Source organism: Elephantulus edwardii, unplaced genomic scaffold (genome assembly GCF_000299155.1).
Source record: "Elephantulus edwardii isolate Elephantulus edwardi_28Jun2011 unplaced genomic scaffold, EleEdw1.0 scaffold00332, whole genome shotgun sequence".
NCBI classification, from domain to species: domain Eukaryota; kingdom Metazoa; phylum Chordata; class Mammalia; order Macroscelidea; family Macroscelididae; genus Elephantulus; species Elephantulus edwardii.
In genome coordinates, this window is record NW_006400082.1 from 2167921 (window position 1) to 2189625 (window position 21705).

The following is a 21705-nucleotide window of genomic DNA, read 5'->3' on the forward strand; positions in this document are numbered from 1 at the left end:
CATCTTGGTATTTTTTCTCAGCCTTCCAACTTGATAAGATCATATTGAAATAGAATTCTAATTCTGTGATTAGAGCTCTTCTCTCTGAAGCTTTCTGAATGTAAATCATTGTAAGGTTTAAAAAAATTTTTTTAATACACTGTACTCCTAAGTGTTCATAGGATCTCTATGAGTCACACTTACACATGTCAACAACAACAGTTACTAACTGCAGGGGATTCTGGTAGCTTAGAGGCAAGGAGTTGTGCTGTCAACCCAAAGGCACATGATTTAAATCCACCAGCTTCTCCAAGAGAGAAATGAAGGCAATCTCCTCCGTGCGCATCATCTGCATCAGCAGTTGCTTTCTTAGCATGGCTTGAATAAATTTTTGCATCATCTAGAATTGTAGTTACATATCAGAAGGCAAACTCCAACATCTGACTTATAAATCTTGGCTCATATTCTGTAATACCCATCTCCTTCAGGATTGGTACCATCATCTGTGTATCTTTTGGCATGCTCTAGGAAGAATTCATCTTTCCAGACTCCATGATATCTGGTGATCAGCCTTCTTTTTTTTAATTTTATTTTTTATTATTAATTTTCATCAAAGTTTACAGACTTTGGATTTCCATTCATTCATTGTTCCACTTTTCTCCCTGCCCACCACTCCCCCCCCCAGTTCACTCTTCTCTTTGAAAAGTAAAAGAAAAATTCTTTCATTGTTATACAATCCCTCCACCCAAGTCCACTCCACTGTGCAGTCTTGGTTCTGTACTCCTGTCATGACAATAATACCTAATCACATATCCCTTTTAAACAGTTCTCTCCCTCATCTATTTCAATACAGTATACATAATTTATCCCATCTTTCTCAGTCTCCCCCCAATGCCAATGTCGGTCCCATTTTACAACAGTGGCACTATGCAGTATTTGTCCTTTTGTGACTGAGATGTTTCATTCAGCATAATGTCCTCCAGGGTCACCCGTTTTGAATAATATTGCATGAGTTCCTTCTTTTTCAATGCAACATAGTATTCCATTGTGTGAGTATACCACAGCTTTTCTATCCATTCGTTTGTTGATGGGCACCTAGATTGTTTCCAGCTCTTTGCTATTGTGAACAAAGCCACGATAAACATGGGTGTGCTTATATCTTCTTGGGTGGCACTTATGGTCTCTTTGGAGTATATTCCCAGTAGTGGAATTTCTGGGTCAAATGGTATTTCTATTTGCACATTTTTGAGAAAGTGCCATACTGCCTTCCATGATCAGACTTCTTTAGCTAAATCATTCACATTAATATATTTCAATCCTGATCTTGAGGCAAGCTCTTTGCGTAGCATGTTTTTTCTAACCCCTGGTGTACCTGCCACCGCCTTCAGCGCTATATGGCCATGTACCCAGACCAGAGAGCAAGATGTCCAGTTGCAGCATGGTCCCCACTGCAATGGCTCCCAGTGCATCCAAGGATAGGGATTTTAGCTTCTGTTGTTCACTGCTGTACCCCTAATTCCTGTGACAGTGCTAGGCACTTTCTAAGGGCTCAGTAGCTAAATGCTTGAATGACTAAATGATGTAAATGTTAACAGATAGGTATTTTAAGTGTAAATTTTTTAAAAATCATTGACAATGTTCTAGTGCTTTACTCCTGCATCCAGATGGCCTGCTCTGCCTCACCGCTGTCATGCATGTCCAGGAGTCGAGTACTCATTTTCCAGTTTAGGTGTGAATTCTTTATTGATTCACTAGCTGCTTCTGTGTGTCTCCATCCAACACTGATGAAAACGTTCTCCAGAAAAGGCTGCAAACAAACGTTGCAATCCCGGGGGACTTCTCTCTGCTCTCTGGTTTGACATTGAACCATTAAACAGTATATTTTGAAGTCTCTGCTCAAAAAGCTGCAGATCCACCTAGCTGAGGAGGGAACATTTCATTTTCTTATCCTTGACATCCAAAGTGTCTGTCAGCCCAGAAACCTTACTTGAAAGGAACATGAGGTTGGTTTGACTTGACTCATAATTAGTGATAGCGAGGTTTTGGGAACATGAGCTTTTAAATTAACATTGGCAGAGTCTCTAGCTTTTAAATTAACATTGGCGGAGTCTCTTCTGCATTTTTAAAAAATGTCACCAAGGGAGCACTTAGAATTCATTTAGTTCTGCACACTGAAATCTTGGAAACCAGACTGAGAAAATGAATCTTTGTTGAAAGTTGGGTTTTGCCCATGTGTAAATTCAGAAACACTGCTGTTGCCCATTTTGCTACTTGACAACTTTCCTGCATTTTCAATGAGCTCAGTTGTTAACAGACTGGCCTCCTTGGGATTTAAAGTCAAAGGTTGACTAATGAGCAGCTTTTTTTCAGGGAAAAGATAAATAGAAGCTTGACATTTACAGAGTCACATTGCTGGAGCTTGTCAGAGTGGAACAGGGTCAAGGAGGGGAGCTATGTCTTCAAAGAAATGAGTCCCAATTTATTAAAATAAAGATCACCTTGCTAGTCTTCCAACTAAGTGGACAGACCTATCACTATGCATTTTACCCCTTTTTATTTCATTATCATCTTGCCTGGTGTTTATATAGTGCTTTCTACGTGCCAGGCAATGGCCCAAGTTGTTCCATTTGCATTTGTCAATATATTAACTCCTTCCAAAAACCTCAAGAGGAAGATAATAATATTCACCTCATTTTACTGATGATGATGATGATGATGATGTTGATGTTGTTATGTGCCATCAAGTCACCTGCGACTCATAGCAACCCTATGTACAAAGTCCTAAACCCTGCTCTGTCCTGTGCCAGCCTCACTGTCTCCAACACACCCACCCCCATTACCCCAGTAGAAAAACTAAAAGTTAAGTCATTTGGCAAAGGTCATATAGGTCATAAATGAAAGGACAAGGTTTAGACGCAAGCTTTGTGGTTTTAGAGTCCATTCCACCAGCTACTGGAATACCCTGCCCAACAGCAGCATGAGTACAAGGAAGTCACATTTGCAGTTCTTTCCATTTGCCATTCAAGCATGATGTACAACAAGTCCTCCTGCTTTGTGTTAAGAAATTTGGGGGAGGGCTTAAGAACACATGCAGAGTGGTCTCTTTCCCAAAAATCACTTACAGGCTGTCCCCTGGGTGTGAACAATTCCCTTTCCTAACTGGCTTTAAAAATGTGTGGGTAAGGTATGCAAATTCACTGCTGTCCCAAGCCTCCATTGGAGTTCCAAGGATATAAATCACACAGGAGGAAATCATTCATCTTCCTCTCTCAGAACTGTTCTCCCTCCAATAAGGCACATACGATTCTTGTTCATCCTTCCTTCTAAATAAGGACAGGAATATCCTTACTCTGTATAAACCTAGTGGGTATGGCATTGCACTGCCAACCCAACGGCAAGAGTTTTAATCCACTAGCTGTTCCTCATGCTCTCTTACTGTGTGATTTGCAGCCTCTGAAAATTAGTTGGAGGGTCAGAAATGAGTTTATTTCAACAATAGGGCAATGAGTGAGATTTGTTTTGGTTTTGGGTTTTTTTAATAGAAAAATAGTTCAATGCCTTACAGCTCAGGATTTCTTATAATACTGAAATAAGTCATAATATTTCTTCTCTTCTTTCTCAAATATATTGTTATTGTTGTTGTTATTGTTATTGCTATTGGTCAAGTCGAGCACGATTCATAGCGACGCTGTGAACAAAAGACCTGGAGCTTTTCTATAACTATAAACATTTATCAAAGTTCATAGAGGTCCACACAGTGGTGTGTTGCTGATCACCCAGCACTTAGCATTTATTTAGAGAATATGTTTGTAAGCACCTTCGTATTACTCAGTGAACCAACAGTTATTAAAGGCTTAAATAGGTACAGAGCTGAATCTGTGAGGAAGAAGAGATGAACGCTCTTCTCCGATTCCGTGATTCCTAGGGAGGTGCCAAGTGAGTGGTTTTTAAAAAAAAAAACGAGTGCTGCAATCCTGAATGCATGTGGTTTGAATCCACCAGCTGCTCCACAGGAGGAGAATGGGCAGTCCCTTGTGCAATTAGCTGCCTCTGAAAACCCGCTGGAGGGTCAGCTCTGGGTCGGTTCCAACTCGATGGTACTCAGCACCAACAGTTGTCTTGGAGTGACCTCTGATTCATAGTGACTCCGTGATTTCAGAGTAGATCTGGTTTTGATAAATGTTGCAGCGGCCAGGTTTTCAGAAGTGAATCACCTGGCCTTTCTTCTGTGGCACATCTGGCTACCCTCAGTCCTCCACATTTTGTGTTAGAAGTTGAGTGCGTTTAACTATTTGCACCACTAAGGCTCCTAGACATTTCACTTCCCTCTTTATTCTTGCTTTTTGATCCACCTACTTAATTTTAACCTGCATTTCCACTCGTACTTTTCTACCTGTACCCCCAGCACTCCAGCCAAATCTTGCTAAGGTTTTCCCGGCTCTGTGGTTTAGCTGTTTGAGTGCCTTCTGCTCTTCATACCTCATCTGTCATCTCTGACAAATCCTATCCCTGTCTAATGTTCAACGTTGAGGTGGCTTTCTCCATGAACCCTGAATGACCATGGGCAAGTCATTGTACCTCTGTGAGACCATGTTCCTCATTTGTAAAATTTGGATTATATCTTATTTATCTCTTGGAGACTCATGAATATTAAATATATGTATTTAACATTGAGCCTGCCAGACATGGAATATTCTGTGAAATCTTACCCACTTTTATTATCTCTATTCCCTAATATCCCTCAATCTAAATTCTTTTATTCCACAGTCAACAGCAATATTCCCAATATTTTAATCCACTTTGTATCTTTTTAGAAGGAGCCTTAGTGGCATAGTTGGCATATAGTGTTTTTAACCAGAAGGTAGGTAGTGCTGGTTCCTCAGCTTCTCTGTAGGAGAAAGATGAGACAGTCTGCTCTCATCAAGACTTAGAGCTGTGGAAACTTGATGGAGGGTCAGTTCAAGTCAGAATTCACTTGAAGGCAACTGATTTTAGGGTGTTGGGGGTGTCTTTTTTGACATTCTGTGCCCTGTATTATTTTATTTATAGGAATCTTGCAACACCCGTAACTGACCACAAATGAAACTTGAAGTCAAAGACCACCATATATTAAACATTGTAAAGCCCCTTTCATGTGTCACACAGTACACAGTGTGTTTGATTAATTTATTTTCAGTGAAAAAAGTAAGTATCTACTATGATACACTGACAACTGTGATTTATCATTATTGTGGGGTCTGCTTTTGGTTCCCAGGTGCTAGAGGTGATCCAGGATTTTCAGGAGATCAGGGGGAACCAGGATTCCGGGGTGAACCAGGAGACCCTGGCCCACCAGGACCCCCAGGCATATCCACTGGAGATGAAGGTAATATATTTTCATATCTGATCTAAAGCCAAAAGTACATAGACTCAAGTCTAAACAAGAACCACAGAGGTCTCTGTAGATGTTCATTGAAATTAAAAATAAACAACCTAAATTTAAAAAAAAAAAAAAGAACCACAGAGGTGTTCCTGATTGCATAGACTATGTTTGAGTTTGGCTTTTTCCCATAGACTAGACTTGCCAAGCTCAAATATATCATAAATACATTTTTGGAGCTGTCTTCACAGAACCGTTGTACATACCATTCTACCTAGATGATACCATTGATGTGTAACTAGCCTGATCCCATTGGGTGTTAGGAAGAGCAAAAGGAACCATCAAATGTTGTTTTCAAGCACTGGCAACAATGATCAGGCAGTAAAGGATCTACAATTAGGGATCAAGGAGAAGTGCTTTTTTAAAGTTTAAAATGTAGGTAAGGAGATGGTGGAAGGATGAATGGAAACCAGAATCACAGAGAGGGAGCAGTAAGAGTGATGACACCATGTGGGCATGGTAATCAATGTTATATCAAACAGTATATTTGAATTGTTAAATGGAGTACCAGTCTGCTCTGTAAATGTTTGCTCAAGTATCAATAAAAAATAAAATTGGAGAAATGAAGAAAAAAAATGTATTTAACATTGACATCCATCCCCTTAGTTATTTGTTGAATTGTAAAATTGCACCAGCCTGGATGGTGGTCTCCGACAACTGTGAATGCAAACGTAACATACATATAAGAAGCTGCTTGGAAGAACTTACAGGGCTCATATTGCTATTGGACTTGCAGCTACAGGGAGAGGCTTACCAGGTGAAATGGGACCCAAAGGCTACGTGGGAGAACCAGGCATCCCTGCATTGTACCATGGGCCACCTGGAATTGATGGAAGGCCAGGCCTCCAAGGACCTCCTGGACCCCCCGGCCCACCTGGACCAGATGGTAAGTGCATGGCAGCTTCCAAGAAGGTGCATTTCAGTGTTCAGATAAAGAAGCTTAGCACCAGCTGAATATTCATTGTGGATTTTCTGCTAAATAAGTTCCTGACATAATCCAGTAGGCTAGTGAATTATTCATTATGGCTTATGTTCTCTGGGGTCAAAACAGAAAAAGTGGTCATGGAGGAAGCACAAAACCTTGCAAAAGTCTTGAGTGTCAGCATGTCCACATATCACATGATCGTACATGGTAAGTGAGGTTTGACTTCAGTGAAGGCAGCCCTTTAACAGAGCACCTGAGGGTTTACATCCAGAAACAGATCTAAATGGAGGCAGGCAGCCACCCCAGTGTCTGTGTAATAGATTCCACACACCTCCATCTATGATGGAGGTCTTACACCTTCACTCACCCTCACTCTGTTTTATGAACTCTTGAATAGGTGGATTCATCTTCCTTCTCAGTCATCTGCAGAGCCAAAGCTCCAACTTAACAAGACAATACTTGATGACAAGAAGAGATGTCTGTGCACTGGCAGAAGATGGCCAGGCAGAGATAAAATCTAGAAACCAGACAAGCATAATAGTCAGAGCTCATTCGCTCCTCCCAAGGGCATCCCTGAATCAGAGCACAAAATGTTACTTCCAATTTATAATGTTAAAATAATAGTTGAGAATGCTCTGTTTAAGGAGGCAGAGAAAAGTACAATATTGCTTTGAGTCTGCCCTCAAAAAAAAATAAATAAATAAATAAAAAAGAAAGAAAAGAAAGGTTATTTCTTCAGACATTAGACCTTAAAGCATTAGGTTTTAGACATTGTAAGATCTCCAAAGGGAGCATTTCAGCCCTTCAGGAGAGTGGATAAATGAAACACTAGAAGAAAATATGAGGTCACACAATCTCTTTGTATTTGATAGTAACCAAAATTTAGTATCCTCTTCTTTTTAAAATTTTTTGCTTTAAATTTTATAACATCACAACAATTACTCTTCTTACAGCTTCCAATATTAAGGAAGAAAAATCATCATATAGTTAAAGATTAAATCCCAGTGTTCACTCTTTAGCTGCTTTTGGAAAATTACTCCTTTTTCCCCCCTCCATCTCTAAAAGTAAAATAGGGAGTTCTAGGACCTGTGGGTAAAAAGTTGTGGTGCCAACCCAAAGGCAGGTGGTTCTAAGCTTCTCTACAGGAGAAAAATGGACATTCTCCTCCCACCATGCAGTTCAGAACCTCCAAAAGTCACTGGAGGGTTAGTAATGAGTTGGTTCTGACTTGACAGCTACAAGCAATATGAGCCACCAAAAGTGAAATCATTAGAGGAATTAGAAGCACAGTTCTACATACTCCTTCTATTTGAAGACTCAACATCCACTTCTCTCATTTTTTTAATTCTAAATAAAATATTTAAGTTCTGCTTGACCAGTTGTCTTTCAACTAGAAAAACTAGAGTCCTATATGTTCATGGGGGGACAGAGAATTAAGATCCAGATATTTCCCTGGATCAGGAATGTCCCAGACAGTTTAAGCAGCATTATCTTTCCTATTAGCTTGAAGGTAATACTTATTTACTGTAACATCTGTGAGAAAAGCTAGAAATAGGTGTGAACTTCTGTTTGATAAATTCTGTACACCTTCTGTGTGTATTAAGTATTTTCTAAATGTTCTATTTGTTGAGTTTTCCCTTTTTAGCAATAGCCCATCTTACGTTAAAAATTGGAAGTATAAAAATAACCCTCTCATGGGACTAACATTTGAAACTAACTTAGTCATCTTTCCTACACCTAAATTCTGTTTTGATAAAGACACATACTATCTTGTTTTAGTCTATGGCTTACTAACCTAAGTCTTGTGCAGACAAGTAAATGGTTATTTCTGATCCATATAGCAAACTGATATGGAAATATGTGAAACAGATAACATGACATCAGATAAGTTTTATCAACTAAAAGTTTTTAAAAGCATGTGACAGTAGTTCTCTGTGTCGAGGAGGATAAGGGTGGCGCAGGATAGAACAGAGTTCAGATGTGATGTTCTTAGGGTCACTGAGTCATACTCAACAGCACTTAACAGCAGCGATCTTATGAGGCATATCATTTCCAAATCATATATATTTAAAACAGTCTTCTGGACAAAAGCAACCAAGCATAATGGCCTTTTAAACATTCCTATACAAGGTCATAATTTAATATTGGTGACCTTGATGATTCTCACAGAGTTCTTCAACTTTCCCCCTGGAATTATATCATTGGATTACGTTCTTGTTAATTGCATTTCACCCTCTTTCTTGTGTTATTATTGATAAAAATCAGAATTTTCACTATTTTCAGTTCCAGAAAAATCAAACCATGAAGTCAGTTTTATTTCAGGGTGAAATGTTTTGCTTATTCATATTTTTATCTCAGTCAGCTGAACCGAATATTGGAGCAGCTCCATTCTGTTCTAGAAGTTTTTAAAAAGGAAAAAAATAAAGCTTCTAGGTTTATTAGGACCGTTTTCCTCTTTATGAAAATAATGTTGAAGACATTTTAAGAGATATATCACTACCTTTTTATAAAGCTTGTTTGGTATTAATATATGTTTTAAAAAAGGAGACATGACACAGGATATGAGAAAGGATGTTAAGATGGCCAGTTGTGATTTTTAAAAAAAAACAAAACAAAACCAAGTTTCAAAGTATTGAACGCCTAACCTATAGCACCCATAATCTCTTTGTCCTTAGAGTTGTGTCTCAAATATAAAACGCTGACATCACTGACGCATGCAACCAACTGGTTGCATTTACTTGACCCCAGTTAGGGAGCACTTGGTGGCCTAGTAGTAAAGGACTGTGCCACAGTCCTGAAGGCCATCGATTCAAATAGTCCAGCTGCTCTGTGGGAAGAAGATAGTGCAATTTACTGCCTCTGAAAACCTGCCAGGAGGTCAGTTATGGGTCAGTTCTGACTCAGTGGTATACAACATCAGCATGATACGCCCAGGCATAGGTTTTCAGTGGCTGATGTAGGATCCAACCAAGGCTTTCGTCAAAGATGCCGCTTGTTGGACTTGAGCTTCCACCTTTCCTGTTGGCATCCAGGTGTTTGCCTCACCCAGTGACCCACGGTTAAATAACTCACCCTGAGGTAGCATATTTCACATTAAATACTGAGAGAGCACGAAGAGGTAAAAATTAAGTCTACAAAGTCCATCACTTAGCTGAAATTGCTTTTGACCTGGTCAGCAGTGAACCCTATGGTACCAAATCCTAGGGCTGCCATCTTGTTTTCATCAACAACCTTTCTCTGGCCTAGAAAGCTGTTGGCCATCCCCTCTTCTAAAAACTGTCTTCTCTTGGCTTTCATAGCATTTCACTGCTTCTCTTCTCCCTATTTGGAGTTCCTGTGCTAGTATTTCCTACTTTCCTATGTCTTTTCCCATTTATTTAATATAGTAATCATTTCAAACAAGTCCTTTGAAATAGTAGTATGTCTCTGAAAGGTTTTAGACATGATTTTCAAAAAGAGGACATTGATTAGTTAGTGAACTAAATTAAGGAGTGACTGGCATAGAAACTGTATTTATAGTCATGTATAGGGATGAGTTTACCTAAGAAAAGATAGTCCACAATTAAACTTGAAAGAGACTCAAGACTGACTGACTGGTTAATTGTTATTGTTGTTATTGTTGTATACCACGAAGTCAGAACCTACTGGTATCTGATCCTCCAGTGTGTTTTCAGAGACAGTAAATTGCACAGAAGAGATTGCCCATCTTTCTTCCTTAATATAGCTGGTGGATTCGAACCGTGTAGCTTTAGGTTGGCAACACAATTTCTTAAGACTAAGCCACCAGAACCACATGAATGAAGGAATAAAGAAAAAAGGAAATACTAGAGCAGGAACCCCAAATCAGGGGAATGGATGACTGCATTCTGGGCTGGTCGATTTGGAAATACAGTGTTTGAATTTGTTCGAAGAATTTTTTTATTTGACTTATGGAGTTTATGATCACTCGGTTTAGCACTGAGGAAAAGGAAAGAGCGTGCTACAGAGACATTTGGATTTTTGTAAACCAGCCAGAGTGTTTGTTCCCTGGACATGTGCAACCCTGTGTTTAACACAAGATGGCACTCTTCTCGAGTGTGATGTCAAGAATTTTGTTGCCTTGTAAAATGCACTTTCACCTCAGTGTATACCTGCTCAAAATTGTTGGAACACTGAAGACAGGGCAGGACTTTTGAAGTACCCTGAACCTTGGTAGTAGAGAGGTTGGATATGGAGATTTGGAGGAGGAAGAAAATCCCCTGAAATTTGCCCTTTGAATCCAGCTCCTTCACATGTTCACTGTTAATTATGTTAATTCTCTGTGTATGTGAGGCAACAGTGATGGCATAATACATAAGGAGTTGTGCTACTTACACAAAGGCATTGTCTCGCTGGCAGTTCAAATCCCCCAGCAACTCATTGGGAGAAAGTGAGGCATTCACTTCTCATGTAATTTACAGCCTTAGAAAACCCAGTGGAGAGTCAGCTTTGAGTCAGTTCTGACACAACAACAGGGGGTTTTTGGTTACGTGTGTGTTTGTGCATATGTGTGCACACAAAGACCTCAGCGTTCAGGTATGAGGAAGACATACGTATGTGTGTACATATTGCAGATGAAGGACAGAAAAAGGAATGGGTTGTTCTAATCTCTCAGATTCCCCCCCCCTTTGGGGGGCATTAAAAAAATGAATGGTAGTCTTAGAATCCAAGTCTTTAGTACATCAACAAAGTATATGATTAAAAGATTAACACTTTTCTTTGGATTCAACTTTTTTCAAAAAGAAAGAGTTTTCTCTCCAGAATTTAGCAGTAAAACTAATGAATTCTTAAATTTCTTTGCAATCCTGAAAGCTTTGACCACCAGATAATCCAGGCGTCTTTAGAAAGTACTTGGGAATGGATTTGAAGTTGCTGGGTCATTCTATCTGGGACACTTGGCTGGAAAAATAGGGTTTTCCCGCAAGTCAATATGTCTGGTGAGATATTGAGTCTCTCCACGGTTTGCTAATTTTCCTTTCCTTGTGAATTTCTTTTTCAGGTTACCTTTTTGGGCTTAAAGGAAGAACTGGAGAAGCAGGTTACCCTGGGGTTTCTGGCGTCCCAGGAGCTCGTGGACAGAAAGGATGGAAAGGTAAGAAATGTGGGGAAACTTGAGGTGTGGAGGTGGGAAATGCCTAGACCTTTCTAATAGACGGTTAAATCTGTTCTCCTTTTCATCTTTTTCTACAATCAAATTGACTTTCCATTTCTATACCAGCCTCCTTTCTCCTCTGGATATCACACTATAAATATTATTAGATGCCATCAAGTCACCTCCAACTCATAGAGGCTAAAGTACAACCATAAGGAGCCACACCCCGTCCTATGCCATCTTCACGGTCTCTGTGGCACTCGAGCCCCACGATGCAGACATCGTAGCCATCCATCTCCTTAAGGGTTTTTCTTTGTCTCACTGATGCTCTGCTTCCAAGTCCCTCTTGATGAAGTTAGCACGGTCTGTGCTTCTCAGAAGCACCCTGACTGCGTTCCTGACACAGCTTTGTTTTTCTAGTGCTCAACTTTAGTTCACCTTTTTCTGTTAAGCCACGTTTATGAACAGTTTTCTAGGACGTAGAGAGCCTAATGCTAGGCAAAAAAAGATTATTTTGCGATCTTTTTTCTAGAATAATCATTCGATTGTTTTTCAGATGGAATTAGGACGATTCATCTGAAGGAATCAGCTTTAAGACAATATTAGCAGATGTTTGTAAAGGGCTCTGTCCAGTGCAAAGTGCTTGCATTTTAGCCCTCTCATTTGAGCCTGTCAGTCCCTCTCTGAGTTAGATATTCTGGTAGAAGGCAAAGAGACTGAGACTCAGAGGAGTAAAGTGATTTGCCCAGGGACTCACTCCCAGTCAGTGGGAGAGGTGATATTAAAGCCATTCTGTTCTTACACTTGACATCCTATACTCTGACATTATACTGACCTCAAGGATGCCCCCTTGAGGCCATCTATCCTGACCTCGTCTGGTTCACTGGTGCCTCCATGTGGTAAGCTGTCTGCTGCCACTGTGACCTTTGCAGTCCTTTAATGGATAGTGACCCACTGGGAATTGGATGAAGATTTTCCTATTAATGAGCTACATAATTCAGCCACACCCTATTGTGATATATGCCCCAGGGGATAGGAGTTTGTAGTGTTTTCTTGGCTTCTTTCCTTCCTCATTCACAGCCTGACAGCAATAGCAGGGCAGAAGAATGTAATTCTTCCTTACTCACTCACAACCTCACTGCCATGGTTCTGGCAATGGCTGCTTACCTCCAAGCCTGTGACTCCCACCAGGTAGCGGAGCCTCCACACTCCCCTTCACATCTCTGGTTTCTACTGGACTCTTGTAATTCTGTATCTCTCTTTGCCCCAGGATCAGCAAAGTCAACAGCTTCCGGCTGCTCATTGTCACTGCCTTCCTCAGCGTTCGTTGTTCATCTCCTAGATTCTGCCCATACCTCTGTGGTGTTGTCATGTATCATTAAGTTGGAACCAACTTTTAGCTGACTCTCCAGCAAGATTTTAGAGGCTGTAAATCACGTGGGAGGACATTGCCCATCTTTCTTTCTCCTGCCTAACAGGTGGTGGATTTGAACCACATGCCTGTGGATTTGCAGAGCAAATCTACTAGATCATCCTCGTACCTCTGTGGATCTCATTTTTCAAAGAATCCTCAGTAAACATCTCACTAGAATCTATCATTGATAACTTGGATAGCCTCATTTTCTTCATCTTAGAAATGGGCATACTAATCCCTGCCACAGAATCTTGTGAGGAGCTTAGTAGGTAATGTATATAGAGTGCCTGTCACACCACAGATGTTTAATCAGTGTTGTTTTTGCCTCATCACAGCCCACTCGACACTGTCTTGTGTTTCTATCTGCTGTAGTCTAAGGAAAGACTAATCAATGCTTCCTGAATAACATGGTTCCTCTCCCTCCATCATGTTGCAGGTGAGGCTGGGGACTGCAGATGCGAAGGTCAGTTCTTCGGAGGTCTTCCGGGACTGCCAGGAGCCAAGGGTTTCCCAGGTGCCGCAGGAGAACCTGGCAGGAAAGGAGAGCAAGGCGACCAGGGCCAGCACGGCCTTCCTGGCTTCCCAGGGTTCAAGGTGAGAGAATGCGGTCTTCTAGTTGTCAATTTCATCACAAGGACTTCCTTAATTATTATTCCAGGGAGCTCTGGGATAAGAAGCTCTAGAGGTAAAAAGCCACGCTGCAACCCTGAAGGCCCTTGGTTCGAATCCACCAGCTGCTTTGCAGGATGAAGATGGGAAATTTCCTCCTGTGTGATTAAATTGCCTCTGAAAACCCACTTGAGGGTCAGCTATGAGTCCATTCCCACTTGATGGTACACAGTAATACTAATATACACTAAGGTGGCAAATTTTATGACATGAATTACTTAAAAAGAAGCCTGTTAGAATTATGAATGTAAAGCACATTACTTATTGAAAATTCACCTCTTCAAGCTTGGTTTAGAACTGATTTCACTTTTTATGAAGGCTTCCTTCACTCCTTAAAAAGCAAGACCGCAGAGTACATCCTAAATTTCCTTTGTATGAATGTATGAAATTCTGGCCCATGGACCCCTGCACAGATGAGTCCAGTGGCCTGGATTTCATATTGTATGAAAAGATCAACAGAAGTATGTCTGACTCCCTTAGCAAGTGACTTCAAAGCAAATTTTCAAATTATGAATAGAAATTTTTTTTCTTCCTTTCAGTGGAACAAAAAGAACTGCAAAAAGGTTATAAAATGAGAAGTCTATCATGGTATACCTTCAACAATAGGGAGAAATTTTTTTGCTGAAGATGAGGAGAACAGCTAGCTTGACTTTGTGACACAGAACTGCAGGCATGGACAGAGCTGCTGGGGCAGAGGGTATTGCGCTTGAAATTGGTTTATGGCCCAAGACCTTCATAGGTGAAAATGAAGTCCAAAGCACCTCACTGCTCTGTGCCCTATGATTTCTCAGAAAACAACTAGGAAAAGGGGAGGGGGGGGGAAGTCACTTCTATGTTTGATCTGGCTTTACAAAAAGATACCATGTCCAAACCAAAGCTGTCTAAGCATAGATGAGCTGCTCAAGAATTCAGAAAAAGTGTGTGCAGTGATTATAAACTTACTCTTGGGATCAGTGGCTCTCTGGTGGTCCAGTCCATTAGAAATCTCACCACTAACTCAAGGTGGCACCTCCCTGGGGGTTCGAATCCACCAGCAGCTCCATGGGAGAGATAGAGAATATCCTCCCATGAGATTTTCAGCCTCAGAAACCCCATGGAGGGCCAGCTGCGTGTCAGTTCCGACACAACAGAAATGGAAAAGAAAACAGTTGTTTATGAATTGACTAAACATCTTCAAGAAGCCAGGTGAGTTCCATTTTGTACCTGGAATATCTAAAAGCTCCCAGGCCAGATGTTTTCTCCAGTTGTGTTGCACACTCTGAGGGTGTTTTTATTCACGTACCTTAGTATGTCTGTTACTTTACATTTAGATGAGATGATTATATGTCTGGAAGCCCTACTGCAAGTAGGAACTCCTAAGACTACTTTCTTGATATTTGCACTGATATAGTAGAGCATGTGTTGTAAGTATGGGAATCGGCCAGTAACTGAGTGCATTCTTTTATCCTCCTATTTACCCAACACATATTTACTGAGTGTTGTTGAGGTGTGAGAGAGTGTGTAGGATGCTGTCTTAGATACTGAAAGAATGTGTCACCCTTTTCAGCAAAGAGCCAAATCAGTAAATCTGTGGAATATTATAGGAAAAATGAATTTGTAATCCATTGTAACATTCTACCTTTTGGAATATGTAAGATTCCTTTGGAACATGTAATATAAACATATTTTGGAATATGTAACATTCTTCTTATTCTTGAAAATAACAGCTTCTAGTATAAGCCAAGAACTAGCTTCTTATGCCTAGTAAAATATAATCCTGAACCATTAATCTGTTCATCAAAAGAACTACACTAGGCTTTACAGTCTAAAAGCTGGGTGTCTGTATGATATATATTCCCAAGTGTTTTCCCCTCAATATCAGCTTGAGGACTAGCTGTCATTTATATCATTATTATTTATTGTTCTCAATATTAAATGGTGATAAATTATTATCTCTTATGCTTACTTGGTTTATTTTCACCTGCTTGAATTCTAAATAACTCTAAATAGTAGTTAGTAAGCTTGTGTTTTAGATTAATGCTTCTCAAACCTTAATGTGTATGTGACTCCCTGGGAACTTTGTTAAAATGCAGTTTCTGACTCGGTTGACTTGGAGTGGAGCATTTTTCACACGCCTCCAGGTGCTAGTTCATGGATCTTACTTTGAGTAACCAAGTTCTAGGTTTGCAGTGTCCAATACTGGAGCCACAGGTAGCATGGTCTGTGGCAAATTGTGCTGCAAACCCAAAGTCCACGAGTCAACAGCAGTTTGAATCTACCAGCAAGTCTGTGGGAGAAACACGGACAGTCTCCTCCCATTGCAATTTACAGCCTTAGAAACCTGATAGAAGGTTATTACGAGTCAGAACCGACTCAGTGTAGGAAGCTGTAATTTGAGTACCACATATGACTATTTAAATTTAAAGTTTCATTAACTATAAACTCCTCATTGTTGAATCAGAATTGATTCCTAGCTGCCTGTGAATCACATGGGAGGAGATTGTCCATCTTTCTTCTGAGATGCAGGCAGTAGATCTGAACCACCAGAGAGGTGTGGCCTGTGGATTAGCCGTGCAACTCCGTCTGGACTGTACCACCAGAAGGTTTAAAATTCCTTTCCTACACCCTGTTGTCCACATTTGAGGTGCTCACTAGCCTTGCTGTGGTTGCTGTGTTGGACTGGGCATCACAGATACGGGCCATTTGCAGCATTGTGGAGAATTCTTTGGGCAGTAATTGTGCTAGGTAATAGGGAGCACTGGTAGGCTAGTTCAAAAGAAGTTGTACAGTTAAGTTGTACTGCAAAAACCGTGTCACTCCAGCAATTCAAACGTGCTGGGAGAAAGACGGCCAGTTTCCTCCCATGCGATTTACAACCTCAGTAACCCAGTGGTGGGTGAGCTGTGAATCAGTTCAGAGAGAGAGTGCTAGGTGATAAGGAAATGAACTCAGGCTCTGTAAGCTGACATTCATCTCCTTTCCTCTCAACTACTCAGATGTCTTGAACAGTGTAAAGGAAGAAGGGGGAAAAATGTCTTTATTTCCACAGGGAGCCCCTGGTGACATTGGACCTCCTGGGCCCAAAGGAATAAAAGGAGATTCTAGAGCCATTACAACCAAAGGTCAGTTTTTGGTGGGTTTTGTTGTGGGGTTTTTTTTTTTGGGGGGGGGGGGTTGGTGTTTTTTTTAATGGCTGTGCAATCCTTGGACTATATAATCTGCTTGTAATTAATAGTTAGCAAGCTTGTATTTTCAGATCAATGTTTCTAGACAAACCGTTTTTCTGTTACCATGCCAGGGAAATTCTCTCTCCTTTCCCTTGAGTTAATAGATTCCCACTATAAATTTCTTTCCAGGTGACAAGGGACAGCCAGGTATCCCAGGTATGCCTGGGATGAAAGGTGATGACGGTATCCCAGGGCGCAGTGGACTCGATGGGTTTCCAGGCCTTCCAGGTCCTCCTGTGAGTAGCTGCCAATGGCAGCACTAACTTCGCTCTCTCATCTTGATAACCCATGTTCTACAAGGATAGAAGAAATTGGTGTAGGCAATGATGTACAATTACATATTTGTAATAAACAAATTCCAAAGCTTAACGTAGGGAAGTCTGTTAACTAAAATCTAATAGGAAGTCAAGAGATGTAACCATTACGATAAGATCTGTTGTTGTTAAATCACAGAAACTCTGTGATTACATATTAAAGTCTTCCTGCACCATCCTCACAATCTCTGCCGTGCTCAGACCCTTTATTGCAGCCCTGATGTAGTGCATCCTTGAGGGTCTCCCTCTCTTACCCTCGGCTTTTCTCAGCATGATGTTCTTTTCCAAGAGCTGATCCTTCCTGACAACATGCCCACAGTGTGTGAAATGAAGATTCACTATACTTACCCATATGGAGCACAATGGGTCTCCTTTCTTCAAGACAGACCTTTTTTGTTCTTCGGTTAGTCCAGGAGATATTCAGTATTCTTCTCCAACATCACAATTCAGTTCTTCTTCAGTCTTCTGTTTGTCTATCTCCCAACCTTAACTCTACTGTCATGCTTTTCCCAAGAATAGTCCTGGGGGTCTGTGGTTTTCTTTTGTAAATATTCAAAAATATTATTTCTAACAACTTTTTTGTTCAAGTTCCCAGAATAAACCTCTATAAGTTCTGCCTCCTCTTCCGAGCTTCACACCTAAATTGCCTTTGCCAGTTTATTTGCCTCATGCCCCAACTTGGATCTTTTGTTTCTTTAATGTTGGTGACTTCTATTCTAACACTGACATTTAAGCCCACTTTTCTTGGACTCTTAAAGAAAAAAATCCTTAGACTGTTAATAATGTCATGAAATTTCAGCAGTAACATTAACAAGCATTTTCAACAATAATTCAGTTGACACAGTTGCATTGTCACATTGTTCCTTAAACTGTGACTGTTAAATTCTATCTAAAGGAGGGGAAATCTCCTCCCGTACCAGTCAGATCCAATTTGACGGTACACACAAAAAATAATAAAATAATTTAAAAAAAAAATTCTATCTAAAATGTTCACTTGTGAATTGGGTGAAGTCCTGGAAATTACTCCTTTGACAGATAACGAAATAAGACAGAGCTGTAGGGTAATTTAGGGGTTTTGTCAGTACTAAACTAAAGGTCCCTTTCTGAGGGACAGAAGACTTAGTCTTAACCTTGCTGGCAGCTCCACTATGCCAGTGTCGTCCAGATGAAGACATCAGGGATGTACCTGTAGTGAACAGAGTTTGGTGTATTGATTGATTTTCAGGAAGAAGTAATGGACGCCATGAGAAAACATAGGTCAACTCAGTAAAAAGTTTCAGGAACATCCTAGAATAGTGATTTGTGTTTAGGTGAATTTACCTGGGAAGGGTTCAGAGATCCAGGCTTTGCTGCATTGGATGTTGTCAGAAGGCAAGCATAAATCCATGGCTGGGTATCATAATAAATCTTATCTATAAGACTGAATGAATAAAGTGGGGCCAAAACTCTTAATTAGTAAAGAACTGTCAGTCACATATATCAGTCTGAATAGGAGGTAGAATGGTCACGTCTGTTGTTTAAACAGTGTTCATGTTTCTGCCTGCTTAGACATCAATATGTAGTGGTGTTTTTGTAGTTTGTCTTCTGGGTTTTTTATTTGTTTTTTACAGTGGTGCTTTGTTCTTGGTCTTCTTGACTCATCACAGTTACAGAAGATCCTTGACTTATATTATTTTGAAGAATTGTTTCTATTCAATAGGAAAACACTACAGCCTCGCTGCGAGTGGCCAGCTAGCTCCTAGCAACACTAAGGACTGGCTGGTAGCCCCAGACTACTTCCTGGCTATTGTTGATTCTCAAAGAAAGTTATTATACCCACAGCTTCTCACTCTCAGATGAGTGTCTTGTTCCACAATTCAAACTGCATTCTTTGCTTACTGTTTACCTTTAACTAACGGAACATAAGTATCTGCCTTGAAGACGCTTGGTACTTGAATACGTCCCAGAAGAGTCCCTATTCTTCATCACCATCATCAACTGGCTCAATGTTGTGCCTTCCTCCAATGAGATCCCTGCAGCAATCCTGTGAAATGGGGTGCCATTTCTATCCAGGCAGTACTCAGGAGGGTAAAATTTAGGGGTGCATGTGATCTAATCAAGGTCATACACATATAAAAGGGCTTGATTCTGAATCCAGTGATGCCCCACTCTCCCTCCCCACTGTCTTCTGTTTTATGGCTTAAAATTAGTGCCTTTGCAAATGAAAGAAAAGTCATTTCAAGTAAAGAACACGGTTTCATTTTTTATAAGCCTTTGTCTAATTGTTATCAGATTATCCCTGCTCCCTTCAGTGCATTTGCCAGATTGCCTGAGACTTATTTCCATGGCTACTTTACTGGCTTGTTCCATTTTTGCCTTTTCTCTTTGTTCAGATATGCTCACAGTGAAGCAGAGGTCTATAGTTTGTACCCATGCAAAATCATTCTTTCTGATCCCTCCAATTCTTCCTGTCTCCCGCCATCTCCTGTTTTCCTCACTAATAAGCATTTATTCCCTTTTGTCTCTGCTAACTACTTCTCAGCTTCACATTCTGATGCTATAATCTCTCCTTCTAATGAGTGTACCACTCTTCCTTTCTCTAGTGTCAGAGTTCAGATCTCCTTTTCCTTTGGTAACTTGTCAGCCTCTGTGAATAGTAGCTATGTCACATACACTAAATCGTAATGACAGTGACAACAATATGTTCTTCTTATCTTCTGTCTAAATCTTTACCTTACCTGTCCTCATCTGGAATTACTTTTGTGGATGAAGCTCCAAACTGATGCAGGGAAGTTAGTGGCTAGGAAAGTGAAAGATAAATACATGCTCAAATAGACATTTCTGTCTTCCAGGCTCATCCTTATTATGTTGCTCATGATTGTTATAAAACTTGTCAGTTATTTTTGTTGCTTGGTTAGACTATGACTAAAGGCCCCATTAGTCTCTGCTGGTTTTCTAGATCCCTGTTCATCCCACTGGGAAGCTCTAGTGGCCTAGTCTGGAGGGAGGAGCACGCCTAACCCAGAGCTCACTTCTCTCTGGAGGACAGTGCCCACCAGTAGCCAGCAAGAGAGAAATCTCCTCTCAGGAGAGTTACAGCCTCAGGAACCCAGGAATGACTCAGCTGTCAGTTGGTTCTATCTCAATGGCAATGAGATTGAGTTTTATGTTTAACTTCCTTCCATTTTCCACAGAAAGTTCGTGGAGATGAGAACAGGAAAATGGGAACTATTACCGTATTTTTTAATTTGTATATATTTTAATAAAGAAACCCAATTTTTCCATAGGGTGATGGCATCAGAGGCCCCACAGGAGATGCTGGCTATCCAGGTGTACCTGGAACGAAAGGAATTCCAGGAGAAGTGGGTCCTCCAGGATTAGGATTACCAGGCCCAAAAGGTGAACGAGGTTTCCCCGGAGATGTTGGACTACCTGGCCCACCAGGTTTCCCCGGTCCTCCTGGCATCCCCGGCACTCCAGGACAAATAGGTATGGAAGGATTTGTTTCTTGTTTCCTACAAAGCCGTTCAGACACTGTTTAGTGCTTCTGTATCCGCTGCTCTACTTTGGCAATGAATAAAGTCCCCAGTGGAGTCAGATGACAGTGTGGTGGTTTCATCTGTTCTCAGTACATATACTTAATTACCCAACCATGGGGTTTCCTGTGCCTATCACTAGCCTCCTCTCACCATTGACATGAAGGGCACTTCTCCCTCCAGGACTGAAATTATGCAAGCCGGAAAGAGAAGTTCAGAAATGGGTCTTAAGTTTGACTGCCATTCCCAGCCTTCCCAGCACAGCTCATACACACACAAACACACACACACACACACACACACACACACACACACACACACGAATCTATTGATAAGTTAGTAACATGAAGTTGTTCCAAAATTGCCTCTCTTTTTATTGTGTCTTTCTCCTAGATTGTGATACAGATGTGAAAAGGCCCATTGGAAGTGTCGGACAAGACGTCATCCCGCCAGGTACTATACCGGACACTTGGTGGCTCTAAAATTCTTTAAGCATTTGCTTTATAAATTATGCAATTCATCAGCAACTGCCTATTCAGCTCCTGCAGTATGTCTAGAACCTTAGTCGTCACTCAGAACTCATTGTCATTTAATCAGAACCTCTCATCCCTCTCCCATGGAGCAGCTGGTGGATTTGAAGCACTGATCTTTCAGTTAGCAAGGCAGCACACAACACACCAAGCCACCAGAGTGCCTTTCATAACATCAACAAAGTACAATTTGCAGTTGTTTTGATAATACTGAACATTGTACGTTGTCTATTGCATTAGCATAAAGCTGTCCAAACTTTGGCTCCAGAGTTGTCCCAAGGGATGAGCCTCACCCGGATTCTCAGGCAAATAGACAAGAGGTATCCCAAAGGAAAGAGTCCTCTTGCTTACAAGAGGACTTTTTAGACAAAAGTCAACTAACAAAATACTCCTGTTTAAATGCTAGCACTCTCAGCCATACCAACCAGAAATGACTGCAGCCCTCATTTAATTCTGTGTTCAAAGCAGCTAATTGCTGTGGTTAATTCTTTTTTTTTTATTATTAAATTTTATTAGTTTCAATGAACATTCACAGGGATTCTGGGCTTTCACTCCTTCATTGCCGCACCATTCTCTCCACCCTCCTCCCCAGTTTGCTCTTCTTCCCTGCCATCCGAGTGTCTG

The 21705-nt window shown here is 40.8% G+C and overlaps 1 protein-coding gene across 1 annotated transcript in view; it reads left to right on the forward strand.

The window, feature by feature from the left end:
• The window catches only part of COL4A2 (collagen, type IV, alpha 2), a 250911-nt gene that overhangs the window by 184889 nt on the left and 44317 nt on the right, over positions 1 to 21705 (forward strand). Inside the window, exons 18-25 of the mRNA XM_006901565.1 lie at positions 5234 to 5344; positions 6135 to 6284; positions 11341 to 11433; positions 13284 to 13441; positions 16545 to 16617; positions 16852 to 16958; positions 20303 to 20504; positions 20945 to 21004. Coding sequence (XP_006901627.1) covers positions 5234 to 5344; positions 6135 to 6284; positions 11341 to 11433; positions 13284 to 13441; positions 16545 to 16617; positions 16852 to 16958; positions 20303 to 20504; positions 20945 to 21004 — 954 coding nt within the window. The remainder of the gene's footprint in view (positions 1 to 5233; positions 5345 to 6134; positions 6285 to 11340; positions 11434 to 13283; positions 13442 to 16544; positions 16618 to 16851; positions 16959 to 20302; positions 20505 to 20944; positions 21005 to 21705) is intronic.